Below are 27,491 nucleotides of genomic sequence, written 5' to 3' on the forward strand. Positions count from 1 at the left end.
TGACATTGCTGTAGATCTGGAATCACATGTAGACCAGACCAGATAAGGGTGCAAGATTTCCAGATGGATTTTTATGGCAATGGTCATCATTGGACTTCTAATTCCAGATGTTTATTACATTTTATTAAATTTTACTATCAGCCATGGTAGGATTCGAATCCAAGTCGCGAGAGCACTGCCCTCGGTCTCTGGATTACCAGCCAACTGACCACTCACCTTCCCCATTCTTAGATAATTCAAAAAGTTTACATAATTAGACCTTTCACCAGAGTTGCTGGAGGTCAGTTTTAAATATCTTACCATTTTCTCACAGTTTTCTGGCATGAGGTTTACTTTTAATCATCTGGTTTCTGAAAGCAAGTCTTTTTCCTTTTGCCTGACGCACTTAGTTGTCTGAAGGTCCAATCTGGCTGCACTGTCTCTACACTGGCTTTGCACCAAGGACAAGTATGAATTATTCATTAAACGTTTTGTTTTTTCAACATTTACAATTTTTCTGACAGAGCTATTTAAAAGCAAAATGCATGGATGCTCAAAATCTGAACAGGAAATACGCAGCCAGCTGAATGTTCCTGGCCCTGTGGGTGGTGTGCTTAGATGTGGGGGTTTTGGGGCATGGGGGGAAGTCACCAGCTCAATGAAAGTGGCCTCACTGGAGCAGCATGGGTAACCATTGGAACTGGAGGCAAAGAGGGGGCTGATTTCACCAAAGCCCACATTCGCAATGGAAATAATCCAAGGAAGAGGTTAATTCTTCAACTGGAATCACCAATTGAACTATTTAAGCGTTGATGTGCAGAGCAACAAGGGTGCTTCCATGGTCTCCAGCCTGCCTCAGCCGTGCATACCTCTCTTCTGACTGAGCCATTGAGCATGTCTGCAATCCTTCATGGATCCATGAGCTTAGAAATGGCCAATTAGGAGGCCGCCTCCTTGGACGTTGTCATGCCGACCTTGCTGCCAGCTAGTGCAGGCTTGAGACCCCTATTTGGTATCAAAGTTACAAAGAACAGTAGAGCACAGGAACAGGCCCTTCGGCCCTCCAAGCCTGCACCGATCATGATACATGTCTAAAATAAATCCTTCTACACTTCCAGGGTCCATATCCCTCTATTCCCATCCTAATCATGTTTTGTCAAGATGCCTTTTAAACGTTGCTATCATATCTGCTTCCATCACCTCCCCCGACAGCCCGTTCCAGACACTCACTACCCTCTGTGTAAAAAACTCCCCTCGCACATCTCCTCTAAACTTTGCACCTCAGACCTTAAACCTATGTCCCCATGTAATTGATTTTTCCATTCTGGGAAAAAGCGTCTTGACTATCTACTCTGTCTATGCCACTCAAAATTTTGTAAACTTCTATCAGGTTGCCGCTCAACTACTGTTGTTCCATTGAAAACAATCCGGGTTTATCCAACCTCTCCTCATAGCTAATACCCCCCAGACTAGGCAACAACCTGGTAAACCTCTTTGGAGCCTTCTCTAAAGCCTCCATATCCTTCGAGTAGTGTGGTGACCAGAATTATACGCAATATTCCAAGTGTGGCATAACTAAGGTTCTGTGCAGCTGCAGCATGACTTGCCAATTTTCATACTCAGTGCCCCGTCCAATGAAGGCAAGCATGCCATATGCCTTCTTGACTGCCTTGTCCACCTGCTTTGCCACTTTTGGTGATCTGTGGACCTGTACACTCAGGTCCCTCTGTCTGCCAATACCCTTCAGGGCTCTACCATTTACAGTATAATTCCCTTATAAAATACATTACCTCACATTAGTCCGGATTAAATTCCATCTGTCATTTATCTGCTCAAGTCTCCAACCGATCTATATCCTGCTGTATCCTCTAACAGTCCTCATCATTATCTGCAACTCCACCAACCTTTGTGTCGTCTGCAAAATTACTTATCAGACCAGCTACATTTTCCTCCAAACCATTTATTTATACTACGAACAACAAAGGTTCCAGCATTGATCCCTGCGGAACACCACTCATCACAACCCTCCATTCAGAACACACCCTTCCACTGCTACTCCCTGTCTTCTATGACCAAGCCAGTTCTGTATCTATCTTGCCAGCTCACCTCTGATCCTGTGTGACTTCATGTTTTGTACCAGTCTGTCATGAGGGACCTTGCCAAAGGCTTTACTGAAACCCACGTAGACAACATCCACTGTCCTTCCTTCATCAAACACCTTTGTCACTTCCACTAAAAGCCCAATCAAGTTAGTAATGTTGAGGTTCTGAGAAAATTTGCCCAGCAGGGCAGGCAGCATCTGTGGTGTGTGAAATAGAGTTAAATGTCTTTACGTTAATTGATTCATGGGATGTAAACATCTTTCGCATAACCAGCATTTATTATCCAATTTCAATTACTCTTAACAAGATGGTGGCTACCTGCTAAGCCATTTCGGCAGGCAATTAAGAGTCAACTGCATTGCTGTGGGACTGGAGTCACGTAGAGTCTGGGTAATAATGGCAAATTTCCTTCCCTGAAGAATAAAGTTAAAGTTGCCATAGTCCCAGATGACCGGATGCTGTTTCCCCCTTTGAGGGTGAGAGCTGACTGGCGGTGGTTTAACCTGAGGATCACCATACCACAGGCAAGGGGCAAGGTTGAGAAGGTGGGCCTTCATGAATAACCGAAAGAATATCAGTGAAGTAGATAGGACTTAAAAACTTCCAGCAGTTTCATGGACATCATTATTGATGATAGTTTTTCTAATTTCAGATTTATTTAATTGCTTGAATTTAAATTCCCCTGGTGTCATGGTAGGTTTTGAACCCATTATTCCCATAACATAACCACTATGCTACTTATATATAGTTATGAAAGGAGCATGGAAGATAGGCGCAGGAGTAGGCCGTTGGAGCCTGCTCAGCCCTTGAAGCCTGCTCAGCCATTTAATAAGATCATGGCTGAACTGATTGTGTCTCAGCTCCATTTTGCCATGGGCCCTCATAACCCCTGACTCCCTTATCTATCAAAAATCTGTCCTTGGATAAATTCAATAACCCAGTCTCCACTGCTTTCTGGAGAAGATAATTCCACATACTCACGGCCCTTTGAGAGAAACAATTTCTCCTCATCCCTATCTTAAACGGTAGACCTCTTTTCTTAACCTGTGACCCTTGATTATCGTCTAGAGTACGAACGGAAACATCTCCCCCCCTGGTTTCTAGCCTATCAAATCCCTTCATCATCGTATATATTTCAATAAGATCACCTCTAATTGTCCTAAACTCCAATGGGTATAGGCCCAATCTGTTCAACCTGTCTTCATAAGATCCGCCCCTTATGCAGGAACGGTTTGAACAAATGCTCTCTGAACTCTTTCTAACACAATTATACCTGCTTTCAAATGAGCCTAAAACTGTGTACAGTATTCCAGATGTGGCCTCACTGGGACCTGGTTCAGCTGCAGTAAAATCCCCTACTTTTCCATTTCCCATGCAGTAAATGCAAAAATTCCTTTTGGCTGGAGATTTGACAATTTATAAGCAAGTACAGAGCCATGGACGCAAGGTGAAAAAGTATTTTACAGCACTAAAGGAAGCCATTTGGCCCCTCCTACTTGTGCTAGGCCCACCCTGTTAAAAGATCAATTAAAGTAAAGAGGAAAGAGCTCACCTTTTCTTATTTTCTTACCCTCTTTTATTCATCCTTTCCATCCTTTATGGACAGAACATCTTACTCGGCCACTGACTAATGTCAACTCCGAATAACGTCAACTCCCAGTGAGGAGGAAAGACTTTAAGGGAAGGAAGAACCTACCATGGATAACCAAGGAAGTTAAGGAGAGTATTAAGTTTAAAGAAGAAACATTTAGGATGGCAAAGATTAGCGGTAGGCCAGAAGACTAGGATAGAATCAGAATGCAGCAAAGATGGACGAGAAAAATAATCAGGAAGGACAAAATAAGCTACAAGAGCAAGCACGCAAGAAACATAAAAACAGACAATAAGAGCTTTTAAAAGTACATTACAAGGAAGAGAGAAGTGAGTTCAGGAAGGTGGGATTAGAAAGGCCACCCGGGTGTCCTTGGGCTGGCATGGACAAGATGGGCCAAATAGCCTCCTACTAAGTAAAAGAAAGCATTGGCACCTCAGAGAATGAAGCTGGAAGCAATTATGGAGAACAAGGAAATGGAAGAGGAGTTAAAGAGATATTCTGCATCGGTCTTTACTATAGAGGATAGGACAAGCATCCCAGAAATGGTAAAAAATATGGGGAGGAGTTAAATAGTCACCATCACCAGATGATTAGTTTTAGGCAAACTAATGAGGTTGAAAGCTGACAAATCCCCTGGTCCGGATGGTCTGCGCCTCAGGGTATTAAAGGAGGTAGCTGCCGTGATTGTGGATGCATTGTTAGGCATTTTCCAAAAATCCTGGCTTCTGAAACTGTACCAAAAGATTGGAAAACTGGCAAGGCAGTACCCTTGTTCAAAAAAGGAAGGAGGCAAAATGCAGGAAACTACAGGCCAGTTAGTCTAATTCCAGATATTGGAATTGATTATTATAATAGCAATGCAGTTGGAAAGTCATAATCTGATCAAGTAGAGTCAGCATCGTTCCATGAAGGGGAAATTATGTCTGACAAATCTACTAAAGTTCTTAGAGGAGATATAAGGCAGGGTAGATAGAGGAGAAGCAGCTGATGTATATGGATTTTCAAAAGGCATCACCTGAGGTGATTATGTTGCCATTATAATTATGCAATTGACAATCTGTTTTCTTTATTTTAGGAGGTTGACTTAGTTGCGAAAGGCTGAGGGGAGATTTGTGTGACGTGCATAAGGTAGTGAGGGGCCTGGATAGAGTGAGCAGAAAGGACCATTCTCTTAACAGAGATCAGAGACTATAGTGATTTAATGTGATGAGTAGAATGATTGGAAGGGACAGAGGGTGGTAGATGTCTATAACCCAGTGCCTGAGATATTAGTAGAGGTAGAAACCCTCAACCCATTTAAAAGGTGGCTAGATATGCACCCAAAGTCCCAGAACCTCCTGGGATACGAACCAAATGCCGAAAAATGGGATTCGGCTGTGGGGAGCACGTTTTTCGCCTGGCATTGACACAATGGGCAGAGTGACTTCCTTCTGGCAGATTTTCCAAATAACTGAAAAGGAGGATGTGCAAGAATTTGGGGAGAGGGCGGAGGAATGGAAGTACGTGAATTGTACCTTACAAGGCCAGCACTGAATTGATGGGCCGAACAGCCTTCAATATAGTGGTTTGGAGTTGCTGCTCGATTGATGTTTTTTTCAGTCCACCGGATACATAAGATTATGGAATTAGCACAGTGGGCTAAATAGCTGGTAATGCAGAGCAAGGCAGCAGCTTCCCGTACCGGCCTCCCTAAACAGGCGTCGGAATGTGGTGACTAGGGGCTTTTCACAGTAACTTCATTGACGCCTACTTGCGACAATAAGTGATTATTATTATTCAGCATACTTTATGATTCTGTGATCTTTTGCGCCACTATTAAAACCACTCTCCTGGAAGCAGACCCCACCCATAAAATTGGCTGCGCCCGCAGAATTAATCACCATTGAGCATTTGAATAATTGTTCTTGTTTGCTGGCCTTTAGAAAGGCCTTAAAAATTAAGCTAGTTCTTAAGGGTGCAAGGACATTTGAGGTACTTATTAAATGTGAAATTTTCTTCCATTTGCCAAGAATCTGTCTCACGTACCCCAACATAACAAGAAAATATTTATTTTTAGAAAGTAAATTTCTGTAATTTATAATTGCTACTCAGAGGTAGTGAATTGATATTGTGATTAAAAATGCTTATTTTCTGCGATAGATCCATTTTCCACTATTTTAGTAAAACGTCACCGTAAATTTCCACTATTAACTATAGGAAGGAATTTTTTACAAAGTGGTTGTTTTAAAATACTGTTAAAAGACTGTTGTGTAAAATTTCCGCTGTGAGTCTCAATCCCATCTCTGGCAGCATTTGCGAAGGGAGAAACCAAAGGAACAGTTCAAGTCTGTGAATGGAACATTAATCCAGTTTCTCTCTCTGTTGATCCTGCCAGACACGCTGAGTGTTCCCAGAATTTTCTGTTTTCATTACGGATTTCCAGTATCTCCAGTATTTTTCTTCTGCTCAACCAAATCCCAAATGGACATCGGCCGAGATTTCAGCTATGGTTTGGTAGAATATGTCTCTGAGTCAGAACGTTGGCCGTTCAGGTCCCATTCCAGTAACTTGAGAACAAAATCTAGGCTAACACTCCGGTAGAATGTTGAAGGAGTGCTGCAATGTCAGAGGTGCAGTCTTTCCAAAGGGATGCTAAATTAAGTTCCCATCAGATCTCTTGGGCGGACATTAAATATCCCAAGGCTCTATTTGAAACAGAATAGTGGCGTGCTCCTTAATTTCATGGCCAATATTGATCCTTCAGACAGCACCTAAAACCATATTATCTGGTCAACCTGTTTCATTGCAGTTTGTGGGACCTTTAAAAAAAAATCATTCATGGGATGTGGGCATGGCTGGCTAGGCCAACAGGTTTAGTGCCAATCCTTGGTTATCCTTGCAAAGGTGGTAGCGAGGTACCTTCTTGAATCGCTACAGCCCATGTGGTGTAGGTAAACCAACAGTGCTTTTAGGGAGGGTGTTCCAGGACTTTGATCAAGCGATAATGAAGGGACGACGATATATTTCACAATCAGCATGCTGTGTGGTTTGGAAAGGAACTTGTAGTTGTCGGTGTTTCCGTGCATCCACTGCCCTTTCTCCTTCTAGGTGTTAGAAGCCGCAGGGTTGGAAGGCGTTGTCGACGGAGCCTTAGTGTTGACACAGTGAACGTTGTAGATGATACACACTGCTGCTGCACGTCGGTGATAGAGGGAGTGAATGCTGAATGTGAAAAAAATGAAAATGAAAATTGCTTAATTTCACAAGTAGGCTTCAATGAAGTTACTGTGAAAAGCCCCTAGTCGCCACATTCCGGCGCCTGCCCGGGGAGGCTGGTACGGGAATGTGGCGACTAGGGGCTTTTCACAGTAACTTTATTGAAGCCTAATTGTGACAATAAGCAATTTTCATTTTCATTTTTTTCACATTCAGCATTCACTCCCTCTATCACCGACGTGCAGCAGCAGTGTGTATCATCTACAACGTTCACTGTGTCAACGCCAAGGTGTTGTGGTGGGTGGTATGCCAATCAAGCAGGCTGCTTTGTCTTGGATGGTGTAGAGTTTCTTGAGTATTGTTGGAGCTGCACTCATCCAGGCAAGTGGAGAGTATTGATGAGTAAGTGTCACTTGATAGAACTGTCAACGACCCCTTCCATCACTTTACTGATGATCGAGAGTAATTGACCAGATGGGATTTGTCCTGCTTTTTGTGGACAGGGTTGTACTCGGGCAATGTTCCATATTGCCAGGTAGATGCCAGTGTTACTTGCTGTATATAAATTGGCTGTTGCATTTCCTGCATTACAATACAGACTGCATGTCCAACTTTAAAGTACTATTCGAACCTTGAGGTCATGAAGGTTGCTCTTAAAATGCACATCTGTCTTTTAGAGCAGCCAGTACTAGAACTAAGATCACTTCAGGAGCGATTGCCATTCGATTGTCAGTCTCGCTGAGAAACCAGAATGTGGCTAATGCGCAGTGCTGGGTCTCCATCTGAGTTTGATGCAGTGCTTGAAATGGAATACATTCCACCCCCATCACAAGCAGCCCTCATCTTGACAACATCATCTTTATTGAAGAAAACACAAATTAATATTAAATTGTTTGATTGTTTGACCAGATTTGCGCACACTTCTCATCAAGGGAGGTGGTTAAAGGTTCAAACTTTTCCTGACAGTGACGTGTTGTGCTGCCGACAGCACTTCATTTGTCCTGGAGTCTCTGGTAACCCCATTCTTTTGAGATAATCAGTCGTAAGATATCGTAAGAGCTGAAAATAGACATTAAGTCAAGCACTGATGCAGTAATAGCTTAAACAGATGAAGGCAAAATAAACACAAGTAACGTGCAAATCACAGAAATGGGGGGCGGGATTCTCCGAAATGGAGGCAAAGTGTTTGCGCGTCGTGAACGCCATTGCATTTCATGACGGCGCGTTTCACTAGGGCAACAAACGGGCGCGGGCACTACCGATTCAGGCCCCCACAGGGGGCCAGAACGGCGCTGGACCGATTTACACCGCTCCAACCTCCCTTCCTGGCGCCAATTGGGCGCCGCGCCAACCCGCAAATGCGCGGGGGACTTGCTGAACACGCCGGCCCCGACGCAACACGGCGTAGGGGTTCCGGGGCCAGTTGCGTAAAAAAATAGGGCTGGGGCTGGAGAGGCCGGCACACCGATCGGTGGATCCCGATCGTGGCCCAGACCCCATCGGACCCCCCCCCCCCCACCGGTGAAGGAGCGCTTTCCCCCACCCCACAGGCTGCCCCCGACCCTACGCGCAGAGTTCCCGCTGACTGTGAGCAGGTGTGAACGGCGCTGGCGGGACTCTGCCATTTCCGCGCGGCCGCTCGGCCAATCAAGGCCGGAGAATTGGCGGCCCGGCCGCGGACAGTGGCCCACAACCGGCACTGGGCCAAACTTGCCGGTGCAAATGGCACCGATTCTCCGCACCTCGGAGAATCGCCTGCCGGTGTCGCACTGGCACGGCGGGAAAAAATGACGCGGCATGGGAGAATCCCGCACGGGATGTCCAAGAAAAACAAATGAAGCACACGGAAGCTGTAAGGATATGAGGTGGTTAATTATTGCCTTCTCAAGCTATTCTGAAAAACTGAAACACGGGCTGTTGCGCCCAAATTCTTTACCTGTGGCTTTTTGACTGTTTCGGTTTAACAAATCCACTGTCGTAGTTGCTTTGCTAGGCTGACGGGGATTTGGATTTGGGTTGATTGTCATATGTACCTAGGTACAGTGAAATAGTTTTGTTTACAGTCCAGACAGATCGTGCCATACATGGAAAGTCATAGCACATACGATAGATACACAATGTAAATACATAGACACAGACATCAGGTGAGCATATGGAGTGTAGTACTACTCAGTAGAGAAGATACTTGGAGAGGTCAGCTCAGTCCATAAGAGGGTCATTCATGAGTCAGGTATCGGTGGGGAAGAAGCTGTTTTTGAATTTGTTACTGCGTGTTCGCAGACTTTTGTAACTTCTGTCCGATGAAAGAGGTTGAAAGAGAGAATAAGCCGGGTGGGAGGGGTCTTTGATTCTGCTGCCCGCTTTCCCAAGCCAGCGGGAGGTGGAGACAGAGTCAATGGATGGGAGGCGGGCTCGCCTGATGGATTAGGCTGTGTTCACAACTTTCTGTATGTAGTTTCTTACACCCTTGGCAGAGCAGTTGCCATACCAGGCTACGATAATGCCTGATAGAATGCTTTCTGTGGTGTCTCTGTAAAAGTTGGTAAGACTCAATGTGGACAAGCTGAATTTCCTTAGTTTCTTGAGAAAGTACAGGTGCTGTTGTGTTTTCTTATAATAATAATCTTTATTAGTGTCACAAGTAGGCTTACATTAACACTCTGGTTGTAGTGTCGACGTGGGTGGACCGGGACAGATTGTTGGTGATATGCACACCGAGGAATTTGAAGCTGTCAACCATCTTCACCTCAGCACCATTGATGCAGACAGCGGTGTGTACGGTACTTTGCTTCTGGAAGTCAATGACCAGCTCCTTAGATTTGCTGATGTTGAGGGAGAGATTGTTGTCGGAACACCACACAACTAGGTTCTCTATCTCCTTCCTGTACTCTGACTCATCGTTGTTCGAGATCCGACCTACTACGGTCGTGTCATCAGCAAACCTGTAGATGGAGTTGGAGCCAAATTTTGGCACACAGTAGTGTGTGCATAGGGAATACAGTAGGAGGCTAAATACGCAGCCTTTCGGGCCCTGGTATTAAGGACTATCGTGGAGGAGATGTTGTTGTTTATCCTTACTGATTGTGGTCTATGGGTCAGGAATTCGAGGATCCAGTTGCAAAGGGAGGAGCCAAGACCTAGATTTTGGAGTTTGGGTATGAGCTTGGCTGGGATTATGGTGTTGAAGGCGGATCTGTAGTCAATGAATAGGCGTCTGACGTGGGAACCCTTGCTGTCATTTTGGTTACATGGGAGCAGAAGACCGGATCTAGCACAAAGCCGCAAATCATTGCCGGGTTGCTGCTCAGATGAAACGTTCCGTTGCCCTGACAGAACTCTGCACTTTTGGCCTGGACTTCCCAGCCCAGCAACTTCAGAAATGCTGGGCATTAATACAGTTTCATGGAGGATTTAATTGCCCTGCTTGTAGCATTGGGCAGGCGAGACAAGCGGGGTGCTACCTTTTTTTTACAGCACTTGCTGCCATGATGTAAGTTTAAATGTCCCATGTGACAGAGATGAGGAGGAATGTCTTCAGCCAGAGGGTGGTGAATCTGTGGAACTCTTTGCCTCTTTGTGGAGGCCAAATCACTCAGTGTCTTTAAGAGAGAGATAGATAGGTTTCTGATCAATAAGGGGATCAGGGGTTATGGGGAGAAGGCAGGAGAATGGGGATGAGAAAAATATCAGCCATGATTGAATGGTGGAGCAGTCTCGATGGGCCTAATTCTGCTTCTATGTCTTATGGTCTGATGCAATGTTAGTGAATGGGTGAGTGGATGAATGAGTGAATGGGTAGGGTGGAAGTGTGGGTTTGTGGGTGAGGTAAGTGGATGGGATGGTAGGAGGGAAAGGTAGCAGTTGGGTGAAGTGGTAAGTGGGTACGGTGATAGGTGGGTGAGGTAGGCGATGGGTAGGGTGGCACGTGGGTAAAGTGGCAGGTGAGTAGGGTGGTACTTGGGTCGGGTAGCAGGTGGGTGAGGTGGTAGATGTGTTGGGTGGCAGGTGGGTAAGGTTGGTTGGGGGTAGTTGGCTCAGGTGGGGGTAGTAAGATCCAGTTGGGGTTAGTCGAGTGGTGGGATGACCGAGGTCTGGCTCAGGGGTGAGGAGGTAGTTGGGTGGTTAGCAGGTTAGTGTGGTAGGTTGGGATAGTCGGTCAGATCGGGTAGGGTTGCGGAGGTTTGGCCATGGGAGTCAGATTGTGTCAGGACTAGTCAGAAGGTTGGGGGGAGTAGTTAGTGGGCTGGGGAGATAGTCAGGTTATTGGAAGGAGGACTCAGGAGGTCAGTGTGAAAGACTTGGGGGGGGGGGGGGGGTGAGAGGGGTAATTCTGTAGTTACCCAAGAGTTAGACTAGGATTCTTCTGTCTAACGTTTTCTGGGTAAGCATGTAGGTTAAGTCCTACAGAAATGTCCAATGTCTCTGGCTCTAGGTCAGAGTTGGAGATTTTGTGGAGGGTCTGGAGGAACAGGAGAATTGCCCATTGAAAGTTCACATTTCATGGCCAATTCCCCAGAGGCCAGCTTGCTATGACTTCTTGGGGTCCCCGTGGGCATAATGAGAACTATGTCCGGTCCCCGATGATCTGCAGACCATAAGGTCTGGACCAAAATATCTCAGATACCTGTCGCCTGTCATATGGCACAGGGAGCAGCTATGAGAGTTATATTCCTCACATGCTGAGGGTTTGGACTTGTTTTTCGCTGTTTTTGGCATCAGCCTTGTTCAGCAGGAGTTGCAGCAGAATTTGGTCTGTTATGACCTAATAAAGAAACGTACGTCTACAGCACCTTTCATGACCTCAGGATGTTAGAGACAATGAAGAATCATTGAAATTGGAGGAGCAGTGAACACCGACGCATTGTGTTCGGGGGCCAGGAGGCTCAGGAGCAGATAGCTGGGGAACCCAGGTGTGGCGGGGGTGGGAGGGGACGTAGGAGTGGTGGGCTCAGCTGCGGATAACCCAGGAGCAGGGAGGCCAAGAGTGGGGAGACAAGGAGCAGCGAACTGAGGACTGGGGGACCCAGGAGCGGAGGGCTGGGGAGCCCAGGAGGTGGGACAGAGGGCTGTGGAATCCTGGCCGGGGAGCTCAGGAGCAGCGAACTGAGCAAAAGGAAGCTGAAGGGTTGGGAGGAACAAGAAGCTGAGGGTTGGGGAACTCAGGGTTGGTGCCCAGACATCTAGTGTGGAACATAAGGCAGAGGGAAAGGCGTCTAATCGCATCTGAGTAGGTGAGTGACTGCAGACTGAGAGAGTGTGTGAGGAGGAGAGAGAGAGAGAATGTTTGTGAATATCATCGGGTTCACCTAATTGACCTTTACATGATTGGTGGATACCTTGTTTACATGTGTAAACATCTTCCTCAGACTGGGAGAATCCTTGTGTTGGGGTCAGAGTTGCCATGATGCAACAGGTTTTAATTTGATGTAGAACTCTGATATACCAGATTTCAACATCACTTTAGTCAGTTGCAGTATGGGAGCATTAAGGCTACTAGAGAGGGACCTCCCAATTAACTCCAGGGAACCGTCTGTTGGGGTTTAATTGGAGCCATAAGTGAAAAGGGCGTATGACAATCGATTGCATTTTTTCTTGACTGGAAAGGTTTAAAATTTATTGGAGTATTGTCTCTGGCCTAACTTGTGCCACCAATGCACCTCTCAGAATGTCTCTGAATTTCCAGGGACAGGTGTGCATCTCTGTTGCACATCCATACGAACAAGGAATTTGTCCCAAATATCTAAGTGACTCTGCCCTAGATAGAGACTTACGATGGGATGACCTGCAAAACAAAGAATTAACAGAACTCCTACTTTGCTGCCTTTCCACACCCTTAGACATGTTCAGGGCAAACCTCGGCCAATGTCAAAATATTACTTGATGTTCCACGGTGTACTCTTAGGAAACTCATTCCAAACAGATTTAAATTCTGCACAAACACTGCACAATCCCCAGCTCCTCAATCAGTACTACAGTGAATCTCAGATATTCCAACACTGTTGCCAGAAAAACAATGTCTGCTTCACTGGTGTTACTTTGCTGGAGCTTCTGACAGAAACAACACTGAGTGTAAGCAGCCTTATGGCCACCCTTCAGCCACGGAAACATCACTGGAGTGGGGGCAGCCTGGAGTAATTTTGCGGCTTACATTGGTACTTGACGTGGCTCAATTGGTAGGAATCTTGCCACAGAGTTGGAAGGTTCTGGTTCAAGTCTCACTCCAGGACTTGAGCATAACAATTAAGGCTGACACTCCAGTGCAGTACGGAGGGAGAATTGAACTTTTGGATGTCTGTATCATGGTTGGGATTCAATCAAAGTCCTGTTGTAACCCTCTCAGGTGGATGTAGAGGAACCAGTGGCATGTTTTTGTTGAAGTGCAGGGGAAATATCTCCAGTGCCCTGGCCAATTTCTATCACTCATTCAAAATCACAGAAAACCAGACTATCTGGTCATTATTGTATTGCTGTTTGTGAGAATTTACTGTGGGCAGTTTGGCTGCTGCATTTTCTATGACACAACAATGACTACACTTCAAAAGTACTTCATTGCCTATCAAATACTTTCAAATAATAATCGTTATTAGTGTCACAAGTAGGCTTACATTAACACTGCAATGACGTTACTGTGAAAATCCCCTAGTCGCCACACTGCGGCGCCTGTTCGGGTACTCTGAGGGGGAATTCAGAATGTCCATTTACCTAACAAGCACGTCTTTCGGGACTAGTGGGAGGAAACCGGAGCACCCGGAGGAAACCCACACTGAGACACGGAGAAGGTGTAGACTCTGCACAGACAGTGACCTAAGCCGGGAATCGAACCCGGGTCCCCGGTGCAGCGAAGCAGCAGTGCTAACCACTGTGCTACCGTGCTGTTAGATGTCTGGTGGTTCTGAAAAACATAATATAAATCTTCATCTCTTTCTTTTTCTTTTTCCTATACTTCAGTACATTTTGCTATTTAACCGCAAATCATAATATAAAATTAAAGTATTATAAAAATAAAGACAGATTCTAAACAATCATTTAACCCTGCTGCACCTGATGACTAGATTCACTTGGTTCTCCACAGAGTTTACATAATAATAGTTTGCATGAAGGTATTTATGATAACTTTTCACTGAGCAATGTGATAATCATAGAATCCCTACAGTGCAGAAGGAGGCCATTTGGTCCATTGAGTCTGCACCGGCCCTTGGAAAGAGCCCTATCCCCCTAACCCCGTGCATTGATCATGGCCAATCCAGCCAATCTACACATCCCTGAACACTTAGGGGCAATTTATCATGGCCAATCTACTTAACCTGCGCAGCTTTGAACTATGGGAGGAAACCGGAGCACCCGGAGGAAACCCGCGCAGACATGGGGAGAAGATGCAAAGTCCACACAGACAGTCACCCAAGGCCAGAATTGAACCCGGGTCCCTGGATTTGTGAGGCAATAGTGCTAACCACTGTGATTTTAAAAATAAATAAATTTAGAGTACCCAATTAATTTTTTTAAATTTAGCATAGCCAATCCACCTAACCTGCACATCTTTGGGCTGTGGGGGCGAGACCCACGCAAACACGGGGAGAATGTGCAAACTCCACACGGACAGTGACCCAGAGCCGGGATTGAACTTGGGACCTCGGTGCCACGAGGCAACTGTGCTAACCACTGTGATAATGATAATGCAGAATGCTGTAAGCCATAAAGGAATCATAATATTTACTTTGGCGTCTTTCAAATTACTGGTTCCTGTTGAGTCAGGTTTGCTGGATCATTAATCCTTGGGCTAGTTAAATCTACATTGTATGCTTTGAGACTTTGTAACTGTGGCTAGTGCATGGGTCTGGTATTAAACTAATTAAAATCTCTCTGCTATTCATTGCTCAAACTAGCCTATTGAATCATGATAAAAGCACAGCCAGTTCAACAGGAAATGTTGCACAAGTACACTTTTGTGGAAGTCAGAAATGAAAAGATGAGCAATTGATAAATCTTTGTATCAAAGTTTATCAACCTAAAAATAACGTGCAAACGTGAATTAATATTTTACATAACAGTGTCAATGATATTTTGTAATGAATAAGAGCTGCACATAGACAAATGATGGATAATTTGTACTTGCACAGGACATTGTACGTTAATGCTGTGTGTGATGTTACAACACCCGGGGCTAGAGTGCGATCAATTCCAGTCCCACTTGACCTGGAGTCGCAACACCAGTCAAATTAGATTTATTTAAATGCCCTAGATCTTTGGTTCAGTCCAATAAACTCCAGTCACCAAGTTTGTAACTTTAAAACAAGAGTAACCATTTATTATGAACTGTATCTTTAATTAAACAGACAGAAAATGTAGCTAGCTATCTACTACCCATTTCCCAAATCCTCCATTCTAACTTGCCCCACTCTTTACACACACACGTACACATATAGACCCACAAAAACATGGGCGGCGGGAAGGGGAAAGGGTTAGTTGTCAGGTGAAGCAGAGTTAAAGGATTATTTAGAATCTGCCTTTATTTTAAAATACTTTGATTGTATATTATCTAACATCTACTTTTGAGAAGAACCCACCCATCCGTGTCCTGGTCAGTTGCGCCCTATGAACCACCTTGAACTGAATCAGGCTGAGCCTAGCACATGAGGAGGTGGAGTTGACTCTGTGTAGAGCGTGGCTCCACAACCCCCTCCCCCAAACACCTGACCCAGCTCCCTCTCCCTCTTAACCTCATCCAGTGAAATTTATTCCATTGACACAAGCCGACCATAAATATCCAACATCTTTCCTTCCACTACATCCAATCATTGAAAGAACCCTATCAAGCTGCTGGTTTAGATAAACTTTAAAGATCTCTAGCTTCCACCTACAGACAGTAGGCAGCAGAATGAGAAAAATGCTCCCTTCACTTCTGAGGTTTAATCACTTTTGGAAGATTCTCTCAGAAACATTACCCAGCAGGAACAAATCACTGACTGCTGTCAGGCAGAACATGTTCCTGGCCAGCCCATTGGTTGCCAGTTTACTGATCAAAGTGATTTGCTCCAAAACCGATTCCTCCCATCGACTTGGTGCTGAAGAGTCTGTTTTTCCCTTCGCCTAAACATAAAGCCTGAGAATACAGTATCCCAATGATTGATCCATGGACCAAAACAATAAAATAAAATAAATGGGAACAAATGAGCAAAAGAAATAAACAGGAAGGACACTTTCAGTAAATTATGTACTTTACACAATGGAAGTGAATTGTGAGACACTTTGGCCAATTAAAATCCTGTTCTGCTGAATGAAACTTTTCAGTGACTTGCCAATTGAAGCTGACTAAATAAACTCTTTCAGAAAATAGTCCACTAACTATCTGGCCAATAATGGGGTTGGAAGTTAAAGGGTGCAAGTGTAGCTGTGGATGGTAAAATACTGAACAAAATTCAATGTTCCTTGCCTGGTGACAGGGATGGTGTGGGAGCAGGAATTTTGTGGAGTGGCTGTGCTTTCATCAGGAAAATAGAGGATGGATGAATAATTACCCAGAGAGTAATTAGAATGTAGATCTTACTAATGCACCAGATGGAGAGAGGAATTGAAGGGTCTGCAGATGTCGTTTAACGAAATGGGGTGGGAGGAGATTCATAGACCTGTGAGCCAGATCGTCTGTTTCTGTGCTATGAGTTCAATGTAACTCTGCGGTTTTGCTCATCGGCCTTACAGCACCAGGGATTGGGAACAATCACGTAGAGATTTCTCAGGAGATTTGAAGTAGGATAGAATTCATGATCGGCCAGATTAGACATGGTGCATGGAAGGATGAATGGGATGGCCGTGTTCCGCTCTGTTGTTTGTGAGGTTAAAGTTGGAGAGAAGTGGCAAGGATATGGTCAGCTATAGTCATCTGGTTAGGGTTTTAAGGGGCTACCGAAAATTACTGCAAGGATGCTTTAACAGAGGTCTTTATGCGCATGCACCAAATCTAATACATTTATGTTTTGACTGCTTTTAGGGATGCCGAGTACAAGGGATTGCAACTGTCACTAGATCAAGTAACAGCAACAAAACCATCATTTTCATACGTAAACTCAACTCCAACCATCACTGACTCCAGGAAGACGAGCAAGTCCCGTCTGAGCCGAACAAAATCCAAACAAAGGGCATCACCTTATCCTCAGGTGAGTTATCTCCAGTTGCCATTATTTTTGAGCTGTTAAAAAAATAGTGTGGGAAAGTGGTGTGGGGATGAGAGGACAAGCCAAGGCACTGCATCCTGGCATTAACCCTGGCACATGTTGGTCCTGCTCCATGCCACCCCGGTAGTGGCACCCTGGCATTGGCACCCTGGCAGTTCCAGATTGACAGTGCCGGAGTGGTCCCTCTGTGGAGCCCCATGTGGGAAGGGTGGGGTGGTGTTCCCTTTATGTGTATTGGGGAGAAGGGCTGATGCCTGTGAGGGGTGAGAGTGCACCAATATCTTCATGACGGTGGTTGGTGGTGGGGGACCCGGGGGTGAGAGTGCTCCTGATATTTCCATGTTGGTGAGGAATGAGGAGAGAGTACCTCCGATACTTGTATGGGGTGGTGGGCGAGTGGCGGGGGTGTGGGGGGGTGTGGGTGGTGCGCCCCCGATACTTGCATGATGGTGGGGTTTGCCCGATACTTGTGGGGAGGTCCTCCGTGTCCATCGGGGAGAGCGTTTATTTGCAGCGCAGATCAGGCACCTTTTATAGATGGCTCCCTGCTCTCTGTGGAGCTGGCCTTGCTAGTTCTGTCAGGCCCTGCCGTGCCAGAATGACAGCGCAATGAGTGCCAGAAAATTTGGTCTGCAAATCCGGCTGTGCATCTGGAGAGAGATACATGCCGGTTTTCAGTCAGAACCTGACACACTGCAAAATTTTGGTAAAATTCCACCCTTCATGTTAATTCAATTCTGTCCCCTTGTGGGGTTCAGTAATGTAATCAAAGCAATTTCTTCGAGCATGTGATAATGACTTGCTGTTTCGAGTCAATGTGATCAGCATCAAAATACATTAGGGCTGACAGTCCACGAGGATGTCTCACATCCTTATTGTGATGTTCCAGGATCTGCCTGCCCAGATCTTCCATTGCCAACCCTGCAGTGGGTCAGAGAGAAAGAAATGTGCATGTCTGTGCTGCTAAGGTCACTTCCAGAGCATTCACTCACTGAAGAAACAACAAATTGCAGCATGACTTCTCAAATCTAGGGGGATAACTACACCCACTCCTCTCCCCAGAAAGGCAACTGTCCTTGTCAGGGGCTTTATAATTTAAAAAAAAATGGTTATCACTTCTGCATTTTTCTCCAGATTGTCGTTGTTCTGGCCAGTGATTACAACAATGCATCAAGTATTCATAATCGTATTGAGAGAACTCACATAACAGATTATGTGTCAAAATTGTAAAAGCATAATATCATCATATAAAAGCTAATATGGTCTGCAGTCCCCAAAGCACTGCAGCATACTGGGTGCAGACATCTTCCATAATTGGCCGCAGAAGCTTACTCAGCACACAAAGTGCACAGTGCTTCATCGTATGGGTCCCATGTGCTCTTGGCACTTGGAGTCTCTGCTCAGACAAAGCTTATGTATCATTTAAAATTCCCATTTATATGTAAATTAGTGACAAGCCTCATGATTAGGGAAGCAAGGTAGCACAAGTGGATAGCACTGTGGCTTCACAGTACCAGGGTCCCAGGTTCAATTCCCCGGCTGGGTCACTGTCTGTGTGGAGTCTGCACGTTCTTCCCGTGTCTGCGTGGGTTTCCTCTGGGTGCACCGGTTTCCTCCCACAGTCGAAAGATGTGAAGGTTAGGTGGATTGGCCATGATAAATTGCCCTTAGTGACTAAAAAGGTTAGGGGTTATGGGGATAGGGTGGAAGTGAGGGCTTAAGTGGGTCGGTGCAGACTTGAAGGGCCGAATGGCCTCCTTCTGCACTGTATGTTCTATGTTCAGTAGCTGAACAAAATTCCAGATATTGGTGCCTCTGCTGTGGGAACCACGATGGACGCCTTCGGGGAAGCTCATTTTTTGACTTAGAAAATATAGAAAATAGGAACAGGGAGAGGCCATTCAACCATTCGAGCCTGCTCCACCATTATCTTGTCGTTAGTCCCCTCCTCCACAAAAGATCATCCATTGTCTTGTCCCATGAACTCCAATAAAAGGTAGCGGCAACTGTGTGAACCATAGATACAGTGCATCCTTTCTGCCAGTTAGCAGCCTGTTAACAGTTGTTGTCTGTGTAAAGAACCTCCATATTCTCCCAGGACCTCAACAGCTATGTTCTTAGAACGTCTGTAAAATGGTTAAATAAACTGACCTAAGTTGGTTTGGAGCTCCAGCAATAAGGCTGGTAACTGATGTGAGGCAGCCCCAGCCAACACATTCGTGGGCCCACGGTGTAACATAATCATGCAACATAGCTTCAAATCCTCTCACCTTTTTTAACAGAAACACTGAAGTTGGTAAACACGTTGACTTCAGTAAAAGTTATGCATTGGGAACGAAATACTCAAATCAATTTTAATCAAGATCTGCAAATATTTGAACGGCTCATGAGCCTTCGAGCTGCACAATTTTTGTCTGTGAGCAGTGGTTGAGAAATTGCTTCATCTTGAAGTGTGAGAGCCAAAGTAGAGTTTTCGAAGCAGCAACAGGGAAGGGAGTAAAGGTGCTTCCATTTTGTGGCAAAAATGTTTAAACCTCATTGAACACCAAATGTAAAACTGAAGTTTAAAATGCATACTGTTGAAATGGGCCGCATCCAAGTTGCTAGGGCGGGATTCTCCGACCAAATTCTCCGGCGCCGGTTTTTTGGAGGGGGCGGGGATCGCACCGCGCCAGTTAGGTACCGTTGCCAGTGTTCCCTCCCCCTGACGATTGTCCGGTCCCCGATGAGCCAAGCGGCCTCCCCGTTTTCGGCCAGTCCCGCCAGTGTGGATTAGATCAGGTCCGTGCCGGCGGGACCTGGCTCTGAGGGCGGCCTGCGGAGTCCTCAGGGGAGGGGGAGACGCGGGGGGATCCAGCCCCGGTGGGGGCCCCCACGGTGGCCTGGCCTGCGATAGGGGCCCACCGACCTGCGGGTGGGCCTGTGCCTTGGAGGCAATCTTTCCCTCCGCGCCGGCCTGTGTAAAGCTCTGCCATGGCCGGCGCGGAGAAGAAACACCCTGCACATGCGCAGGGATCACGCCAGATTTGCCAGAACACGCTGGCGTTCCCACACATGCGTCAACTCGCGCCGGCTGGCGGAGGCCCTTCGATGCCAGTTGGAACGGCGCCAACCACTCCAGTGCTGGCCTAGCCCCCGGAAGTGCGGCGGATTCTGCACCTACCGGGCGGCTCGACGCCGGAGTGGTTCACGCAACTCTTTGGCCCTGGTACGGCCCATCTGCCGGGTGGGTGAGAATCCCGGCCCATGTGTGCACAGTACCTCGTCTAGCCTACCTAGAAAGTGGTGCGAGTGAACAGTATGTTTCTGTGCTGTCCTCTCCTACTTCCCAAAACATTACCAGCATCAAATTAGTGGGCTCTGTAAGTAATCATGACGCTTAAGTTATTTGTACAGTTTCAGCAGTGTGCTTGTCCAGATGCCCAAACATTTGTCCATTTACCACACCAATGGCATAAAAAGGAGTCGTTATTAAAAACAGGAGGTACTGGAAATACTCAGTCAATGTTTAGGTCAACGAGCTTTCATCAGCAGTTTTATTTTGGATTTCCAATATTTCCATTCTCTAATTTGTGATTCCAGTTTCAAGAGAGAATGATAAAATTATGGATGCATAGAATGGTGAAAGAGGCCGTCCGGTGCTGCGCTTCAAGAAGGCGGCTCACCACCACCTTCTCAAGGGGGCATCACATCCCATGAATTAATGTTAAAATAAAGATCTAAGCTGGCCTCTGCAAGATCAACTCAGCTAGTCTTCACTTTCCCACCCATTCTCCATAGCCATGCATTTATTTTCTCTTCAGATAGGTGATTATCCAATTCCCCATTGAAAGCCATGATTGAAACTGCCTCCACTTCCCTTTCCAGTGCATTCCAAATCCTAACTGCTCACTTCGTAAAAATACTCAGTTTATATTTCCATAGGTCACCTTTGGTAATTTCGTAATTCACTTTAAAACTCCTGTTTCTTGATCCTACAATCAACGGGTAGAATCTCTCCTCATCTACTTTTTCCCTCATAATTCTGAAAATTTTTAATAAATCTTGGACGCGACTTCCACAAACGGAGACTGAGCATGATGGCCATGCCAGCAGGCTCGGAGGTTATTGGAGCCCCCCAGGGTGGTCGAGGGCAGGGCAGTGCCAATCTGCCACTATGGCGGTGCCAATGTGGCACTGCAGGGTGCAAGGTTGGTACTGCTGGGGTGGCAGGTTGGCACTGCCAAAGGTTGAAGCCTGAGGGGGGCCATACCCATTAAAGAGGGGGTGAAGGGTAATATGAATGGGGTTATGTGGGGTGGGGGTGTAGGGGAGCCTGAAAAGGGATGGGGGAATGAAAGGGATGCCCTTATGGTGGGGGAGTCCTCAGCGATCACATAGTGGGGTATACTCACTTGGGATATCCTCATTTCCCAAAGACTGGTGCCGAGAGTTAGATATTGTATTTCAATTGAGGGTTAATTGGTTGGTGCATTATGGGCACAATTTTCAGGCCCCGACTGGAGGCGGAGAGGCTTAAAAACACTGGCATGTGTCAGTGTATCAATTCCTCAATCCCACGAGGTGGGAAAATAGACTCATTACTCAAATACGTGTGCCTATAAAACACCAACCGGATCAGCATCAATGGAGCATAGTACCCAATTCTGACCACCTCATTTTGGGAAGGATGTGAAGGCATTAGTGAAGAGACAGAAACAATTTATAAGAATGTTTCCGGGCTGAGGATCTACATTTACGTGGGTAGATTGGAGAAGCTGAGCTTGTCGTTTCTAGAAAAAGTGAAGGTTGACAAAAGATTTAATGGAGGTATTGAAAATTTTGAGGGCTCCGTAGATAATAATAATAATAATCACTTATTGTCAAAGTAGGCTTCAATTAAGTTACTGTGAAAAGCCCCTAGTCGCCACATTCTGGCGCCTGTTCGGGGAGGCTGTTACGGGAATTGAACCTGCGCTGCTGGCAATGTTCTGCAATTCAAGCCAGCTGTTTAGCTCGCTATGCTAAACCAGCCCCATAACAGGGACAGCTTGTACCCATTGGCTGCAGAATTGAGAACCTGTTGTATTGACACCTGAGTTTCATGTCTTTGTGTTGCTGTTCTTGCAACTAAGCTGAAAAATCTCAAACTTCTCCTTTATTATATATTTACCTTATTGCCACTCCTTTGATCTGTGTCTATTTATTTGCAGGCTCTGTGCAACCCTCACAGACTTGTAACATATAAACTTAGATAACATTCTTCATGGTCTCTTTGTCTAAGTCATTAATATAAATTGTAAATAGCTCAGGTCCCAGCACTGATCCTCGCACCACTCCAATAGCCACAGCCTGCCAACTTAAAAATGCTCAATTCTCCCAACTCGTTGCTTTCTGCCCAACCAATCTTCTGCCCATGTTACTATGCCTTGGGCAGAATTCTACGTCCCGGGACACGCGGAATGCGTTCCACAATGGAACGGAGAATCGGGCAATGGGGGAAAATCGGGATTGGTGGTAGGCGCCGAGCCGAATGCGATGCTCCGACCCCCATTGGCAGCGTGAGCAAGGTCCATGATGCGTGCCAGCAGGAGGAAATAAATAGACGCAGATGGGTCTTAATGACCCATTTATATCCATTCAGCAGGCTAGGAGCTCAATGCTCTGGTCTCCCGTGATTCCCTGTTCCCCCTGGCCAGGAATCGCGTGGGCGAGGATTACTTGTGGTTTTTACCAGTGTGGCCCTGATGTGGTGGACCCATGGTGGGTCTAGGGGGCAACAGCTTCCCCCTTGGTCCACTGTGTGGTCCGCCCCATCAGGGCCACGCTGGTAGAAACCATTCAAGCTTATCTGAGGGCCACCCTGTCCCCCCACTTCCGAACAATGCACTATCTGCCCACGCCTCCTCTACCAGAACCCCCTCCCCCCCTCAGGGACACATGTAATAAGGGGAATTCCCACAGGGATCCCTGTATTAGGGGGACCCTCCACAGGGACCCTTGTAAAAGAGGAGGCCCACAGGGACCCTGGTAATATATTAAAAATAAAATGACTCTCATTGATGAAAGTTCTTTCAATACATTTGAATTCCTTCAAGTACTGAATCCCTTCTAAAAGTAAAAAAGTAAACATTTGTATTCAAAGCCCCACATCAAGGACAGCTAATAACCTTTCTGAGCTATAAATTAAAATATGAGTTATCAGGCCCCCACTGTGAGAATGGTATGTGGAAGCATTCTAGCAGCACTAATCCTATGATGAAATCCCTAAGACGTATGTCAACAAATATCTACTGAAATTGCAATCGTTGATTATTTTAAACTACAGCTGACTTTATTTAATTTAAAGGATAGAGTTTTTGAATGACATGACAGTTTGATAATTCCAAAGACTCATCCACTTTTTAATCCACATTCACGTCCACGCTTAACATTCCCAAAGAGGGAGGCGGCACGGTGGCGCAGTGGTTAGGACTGCTGCCTCACACACTGAGGACCTGGGTTCGATTCCGGTCCCAAGTCACTGTCCGTGTGGAATTCGCACCTTCTTCTTGTGTTTGCATGGGTCTCACCCCCACAACCCAAAGATGTGCAGTGTAGGTGGATTGGCCACGCTAAATTGCCCCTTAATTGGGAAAAAAAAAAGAATTGGGTACTCTAAATTTATTTTAAAAAAGCATTTTCAACGGGGTACCTTACTTCTCCAAAAGGTTACCTTACCTTTCCAAATAACTATGGCAGGTTTGGACCTTTCCCTCAACTGTCTAATGTCTATGACCTGTGTTGAGAAATCTGAGTGACCAAAATTGCTTCTGTTTGAAAGAAGGTGAACTTTCAAATGTGCAACTGCCTCTGTGTACAGTGGACGTGTGAAACGCACGTGCCCTTGTTCCCCCACCCCTCCCCTTGGTGAAACGTTTAGGCACCCTGTTTGTAGGCGGGACTTCCAGATTCAGGATTCTGGCACTTTTGTGGCTAATGCACAGTGCCCTTCCAACTAGATGAAAATTTGGGGTCAAAACCTTTGTTCCATGGCCCTGCCATTGCTGCATTCCCCATTATAATTTTTCCTGCCTCTGCATCGAAGGGACCAGTGTTATTTGAGCCACTCTCCTTTTTACAATCGATTATAATCTATTTCTGGATAGTTTACTCTCATACTCCATTCCCCCCCACAATGTATTTTTACAGGAAACTGTCACAAAAACATTCTGTAAACTCATATTCCAGAGCACCTTTACTGTGCATGTAAAGTTGACGACAGTTATTGCTTCACCTTTGTTATAAGCTCCAATAATTTATTGTTTAATGTTCTGTCCAACAGTATAATTACTGTTCTGGAACCTATATATACTTCCCACCAGCATTCTGACCTTTTTCACTCCTAACCATCACCCATACTGATTGTACTCCACTCATGGAAGTCCCTATCTTGTGACTGCCCAAAATGGAGAAGGTTCATTTGGTAAAGCAGCAAACACATCTCGGGACTTCATTGCGAACGTGCCGAGGTGAAGTGTTGGCATCCGATGGAGCGCACAAACCTCCAAATAACCCACCTGCCCAACCCTTCAAGCACGACCTGCCCTGCATGTGGCAGCGTATGGAGTTGTGGACTGCAGAAAAAGACTTCCTGATCTTCAAAACCAGAATCTTTTCTTACTAATGTCGTTATGCCATCATTAGCTATTAGGTTGACTCCTCATTTTCCACCTTGTAAGTCTTTTCAAAATGTTGTGCATACTGAAATATTTATTTCCCAAACTAGATCACCTTGTAAACATGTTTCGGTAATGGTGATTCAATTTAAATCTCTGTCTGTGGCACTGGTTCATCTAATTTTTCCAAATGCCTTGCACATTCAGATAAAGAACATTTAATTTGAATTTTTACTGCTATTATTTATGTGGATCCTATTAACTGATGCTTTATTACTGTTAAACTCTCTGACCCTTCAAGGGCAGCTTCGTGGCATAGTGGTTAGCACTGCTGCCTCACAGTGCCATGGTCCCATGTTCGATCCCAGCTCTGGGCCACTGTCCGTGTGGAGTTTGCACATTCTCCCCGTGTTTACGTGGGTTTCACAACCCAAAGATGCGCAGGCTCGGTGGATTGGCCACGCTAAATTGTCCCTTAATTGGAAAAAAAAAGTGGGTTCTATAAATTTATTAAAACATTTCTCTGACCCTCCTATTCCCTCTGCTTGCCTTCACCAAAATTGACATACTGAGCGGGGCATGTTTTGCAATGGTGGAGGTGGCCTGCTATTGGCCAGGTGGGACCTTATGGTTCTGCTGCTTTTAGTGGGGCTTCCCATTGTTTGCACCCCCTGCCACCAGGGAATCCACAGCAGAGGGGTCACCATTGGAGGGACTTGAAGACATCCCGATGGGAACAGCCAGAAAGTTCTGGCCACTGATCTATTGTCGCAATCTCTTTGTTTAGATTCCTAAATCTTCCTTCACCTGAACCCTCCCATACTCTTTTAGTTTAAAGTCATATCCACTGGCCAAGTTATATAATTTGCCAGGGAACTGGTTTTAGTGGAGTCCATGCCCAACAGAATAGCTCTCTTTCTCCCGAGTATTTATTCCAGTACCCCATGAATCAAAGCCCTTCCTCAACAAGCCATTTTTTGAATCATGCGTTTATTTCTCGAATCTCCTTGACCGAATGTCAACTGGGAGGAGTTCCTTTTACTTAATGATAATCTTTTATTGTCACAAGTGTGAAGTTACTGTGAAAAGCCCCGAGTCGCCACATTCCGGCGCCTGTTCAGGTAAGCTGGTACGGGAATTGAACCCGCGCTACAGACATTGTTCTGCATTACAAACCAGCTGTTTAGCCCATTGAGCTAAACTTGGGGAGCCTTGCCCAATGAAAAGACTTGCTGATGGCAAGAGCCACCCGCACATGAAGACTCCTGCCTGCTTTTGAAATCTGAAGCCCCTTCCCCCTCCCGGCGGGGCCTCCCAGACTTTGAGAGACACCAGCTTTTCGGTATGAGGAAAGAGTGGGAATCAATGTATTGAAGGCTGATTTTGATGTTTGAAAATGCAGGAACGACGAAGATTATGAAGGATGGTGCCCAGTAGGAGCAAGAACGATTGAAGATGATCTTTTACTATTTAAGCTTAGTGTAAATGAAACCCAAATGCTGATCTGTGATCCTTTCAGTAACTTTTTCTTTTCTTCCCCCCTATTGCAGTATTCCGGTTTCCACACAGAAAGATCTGAATCGGACCATGAGAGTCAATGGGGAGGGAGTCCGCTAACAGACAATGCTTCCCCACAGCTGCTGGATCATACAGAAGAGTCACAGCCACATTCCCAACATGACATTATATCCTGTGCCTATGGACAGTTTTCCGATAGAAACTCTCTGTGCTACGGCTTTGCCCTCGAGCATTCCAGATCAGTGGAGGAACGGAAGACCCACTTCCACACGTCGCCATGTGAGGGAGGAAGGTGCGAGGCAGGCAGATACTTTCTTGGGGGCTCGCAATCTGGAAGAGATAATTGGTGGAACTCTTCCCGTATGACGCTAGCTCTGACCAAGTCATCACCAGAAAGCAGAGAAGGATATGAAAACAGCATGCCCCATATAGCCTCTATTCCCAATATTCATGGTAAGATAACTGTAAGAAAAGAACACAATAATTGGAAAATGGGAAAATTTGCAACGTAGGAAGCAATCAATTCAATGGGAGACTGAATTACATTCAACAAGAGAAAGAAAGTTATTTCATGAATTGTTCAATGAACAATTTGCTTTTTTACTGTAACTAAGTAATCTGAAACCTGATACAGGGTGCAAAATTGCTTTTGAACCACGTGCTGTCAAACAGAGAAACCTTAAAGAACCTGATTTTAACTCTACTTAAGTGAATGAGTTTCAAGTGAACTAAAATCAGGCACCTCTCACGATACAACACCTTTCTGAAAATTAATACAAAATCTGTCAAACATAAGATCCACACTTACTAATCTGAGATTCCCTCCGATTAACACTGGAAAGAAAGATAATTGCTTCTCTCGTTTGAAATGCAGGGGTAAATTCTGGTCTATCACCTGTGGAGAGGGCCACACGCCAATGATATTACCTGCTGAATTTTAATTCCATGGAGATGGTGTTTTGGCACACATTCATTCCTCATTCGGCAAAACAAATTAAATGAACATTCCTATCATGCACATAAGAGGTCATTATATGAAATCAGGGTTCATGGATAGGGGGTCCTGGATTAGCATGGATTGAGGAATGGATAACGGACAGAAAACAGGGTTTAGGAATAAATGTGTTATTTTCGGACTTGCTGCCTGTAACTCGTGTAACTGCAAGGATCAGTATTAGGGCCTCAGCTACTTACAATCTTCATCATTAGCTGAAATATATTGACAAAATATAATGTATCCAGTTTGCTGAGGGTAAAAAGCTAGGTGGGAAAGTAAACTGTGAGAAGAATGCAAAGA

General features: G+C 45.5%; 1 protein-coding gene across 2 annotated transcripts in view; it reads left to right on the forward strand.

Annotated features, from left to right (window-relative positions):
* sim1a (SIM bHLH transcription factor 1a) overlaps nucleotides 1–27,491 on the forward strand; it is a 101,004-nt gene that overhangs the window by 58,137 nt on the left and 15,376 nt on the right. For both annotated transcript variants that reach the window (XM_038799276.1, XM_038799277.1), the window contains 2 exons: nucleotides 16,856–17,021; nucleotides 26,227–26,647. In XM_038799276.1, coding sequence (XP_038655204.1) covers nucleotides 16,856–17,021; nucleotides 26,227–26,647 — 587 coding nt within the window. The remainder of the gene's footprint in view (nucleotides 1–16,855; nucleotides 17,022–26,226; nucleotides 26,648–27,491) is intronic.

This window comes from Scyliorhinus canicula, chromosome 6 (assembly GCF_902713615.1).
Source record: "Scyliorhinus canicula chromosome 6, sScyCan1.1, whole genome shotgun sequence".
Classification (NCBI taxonomy): Eukaryota; Metazoa; Chordata; class Chondrichthyes; order Carcharhiniformes; family Scyliorhinidae; genus Scyliorhinus; species Scyliorhinus canicula.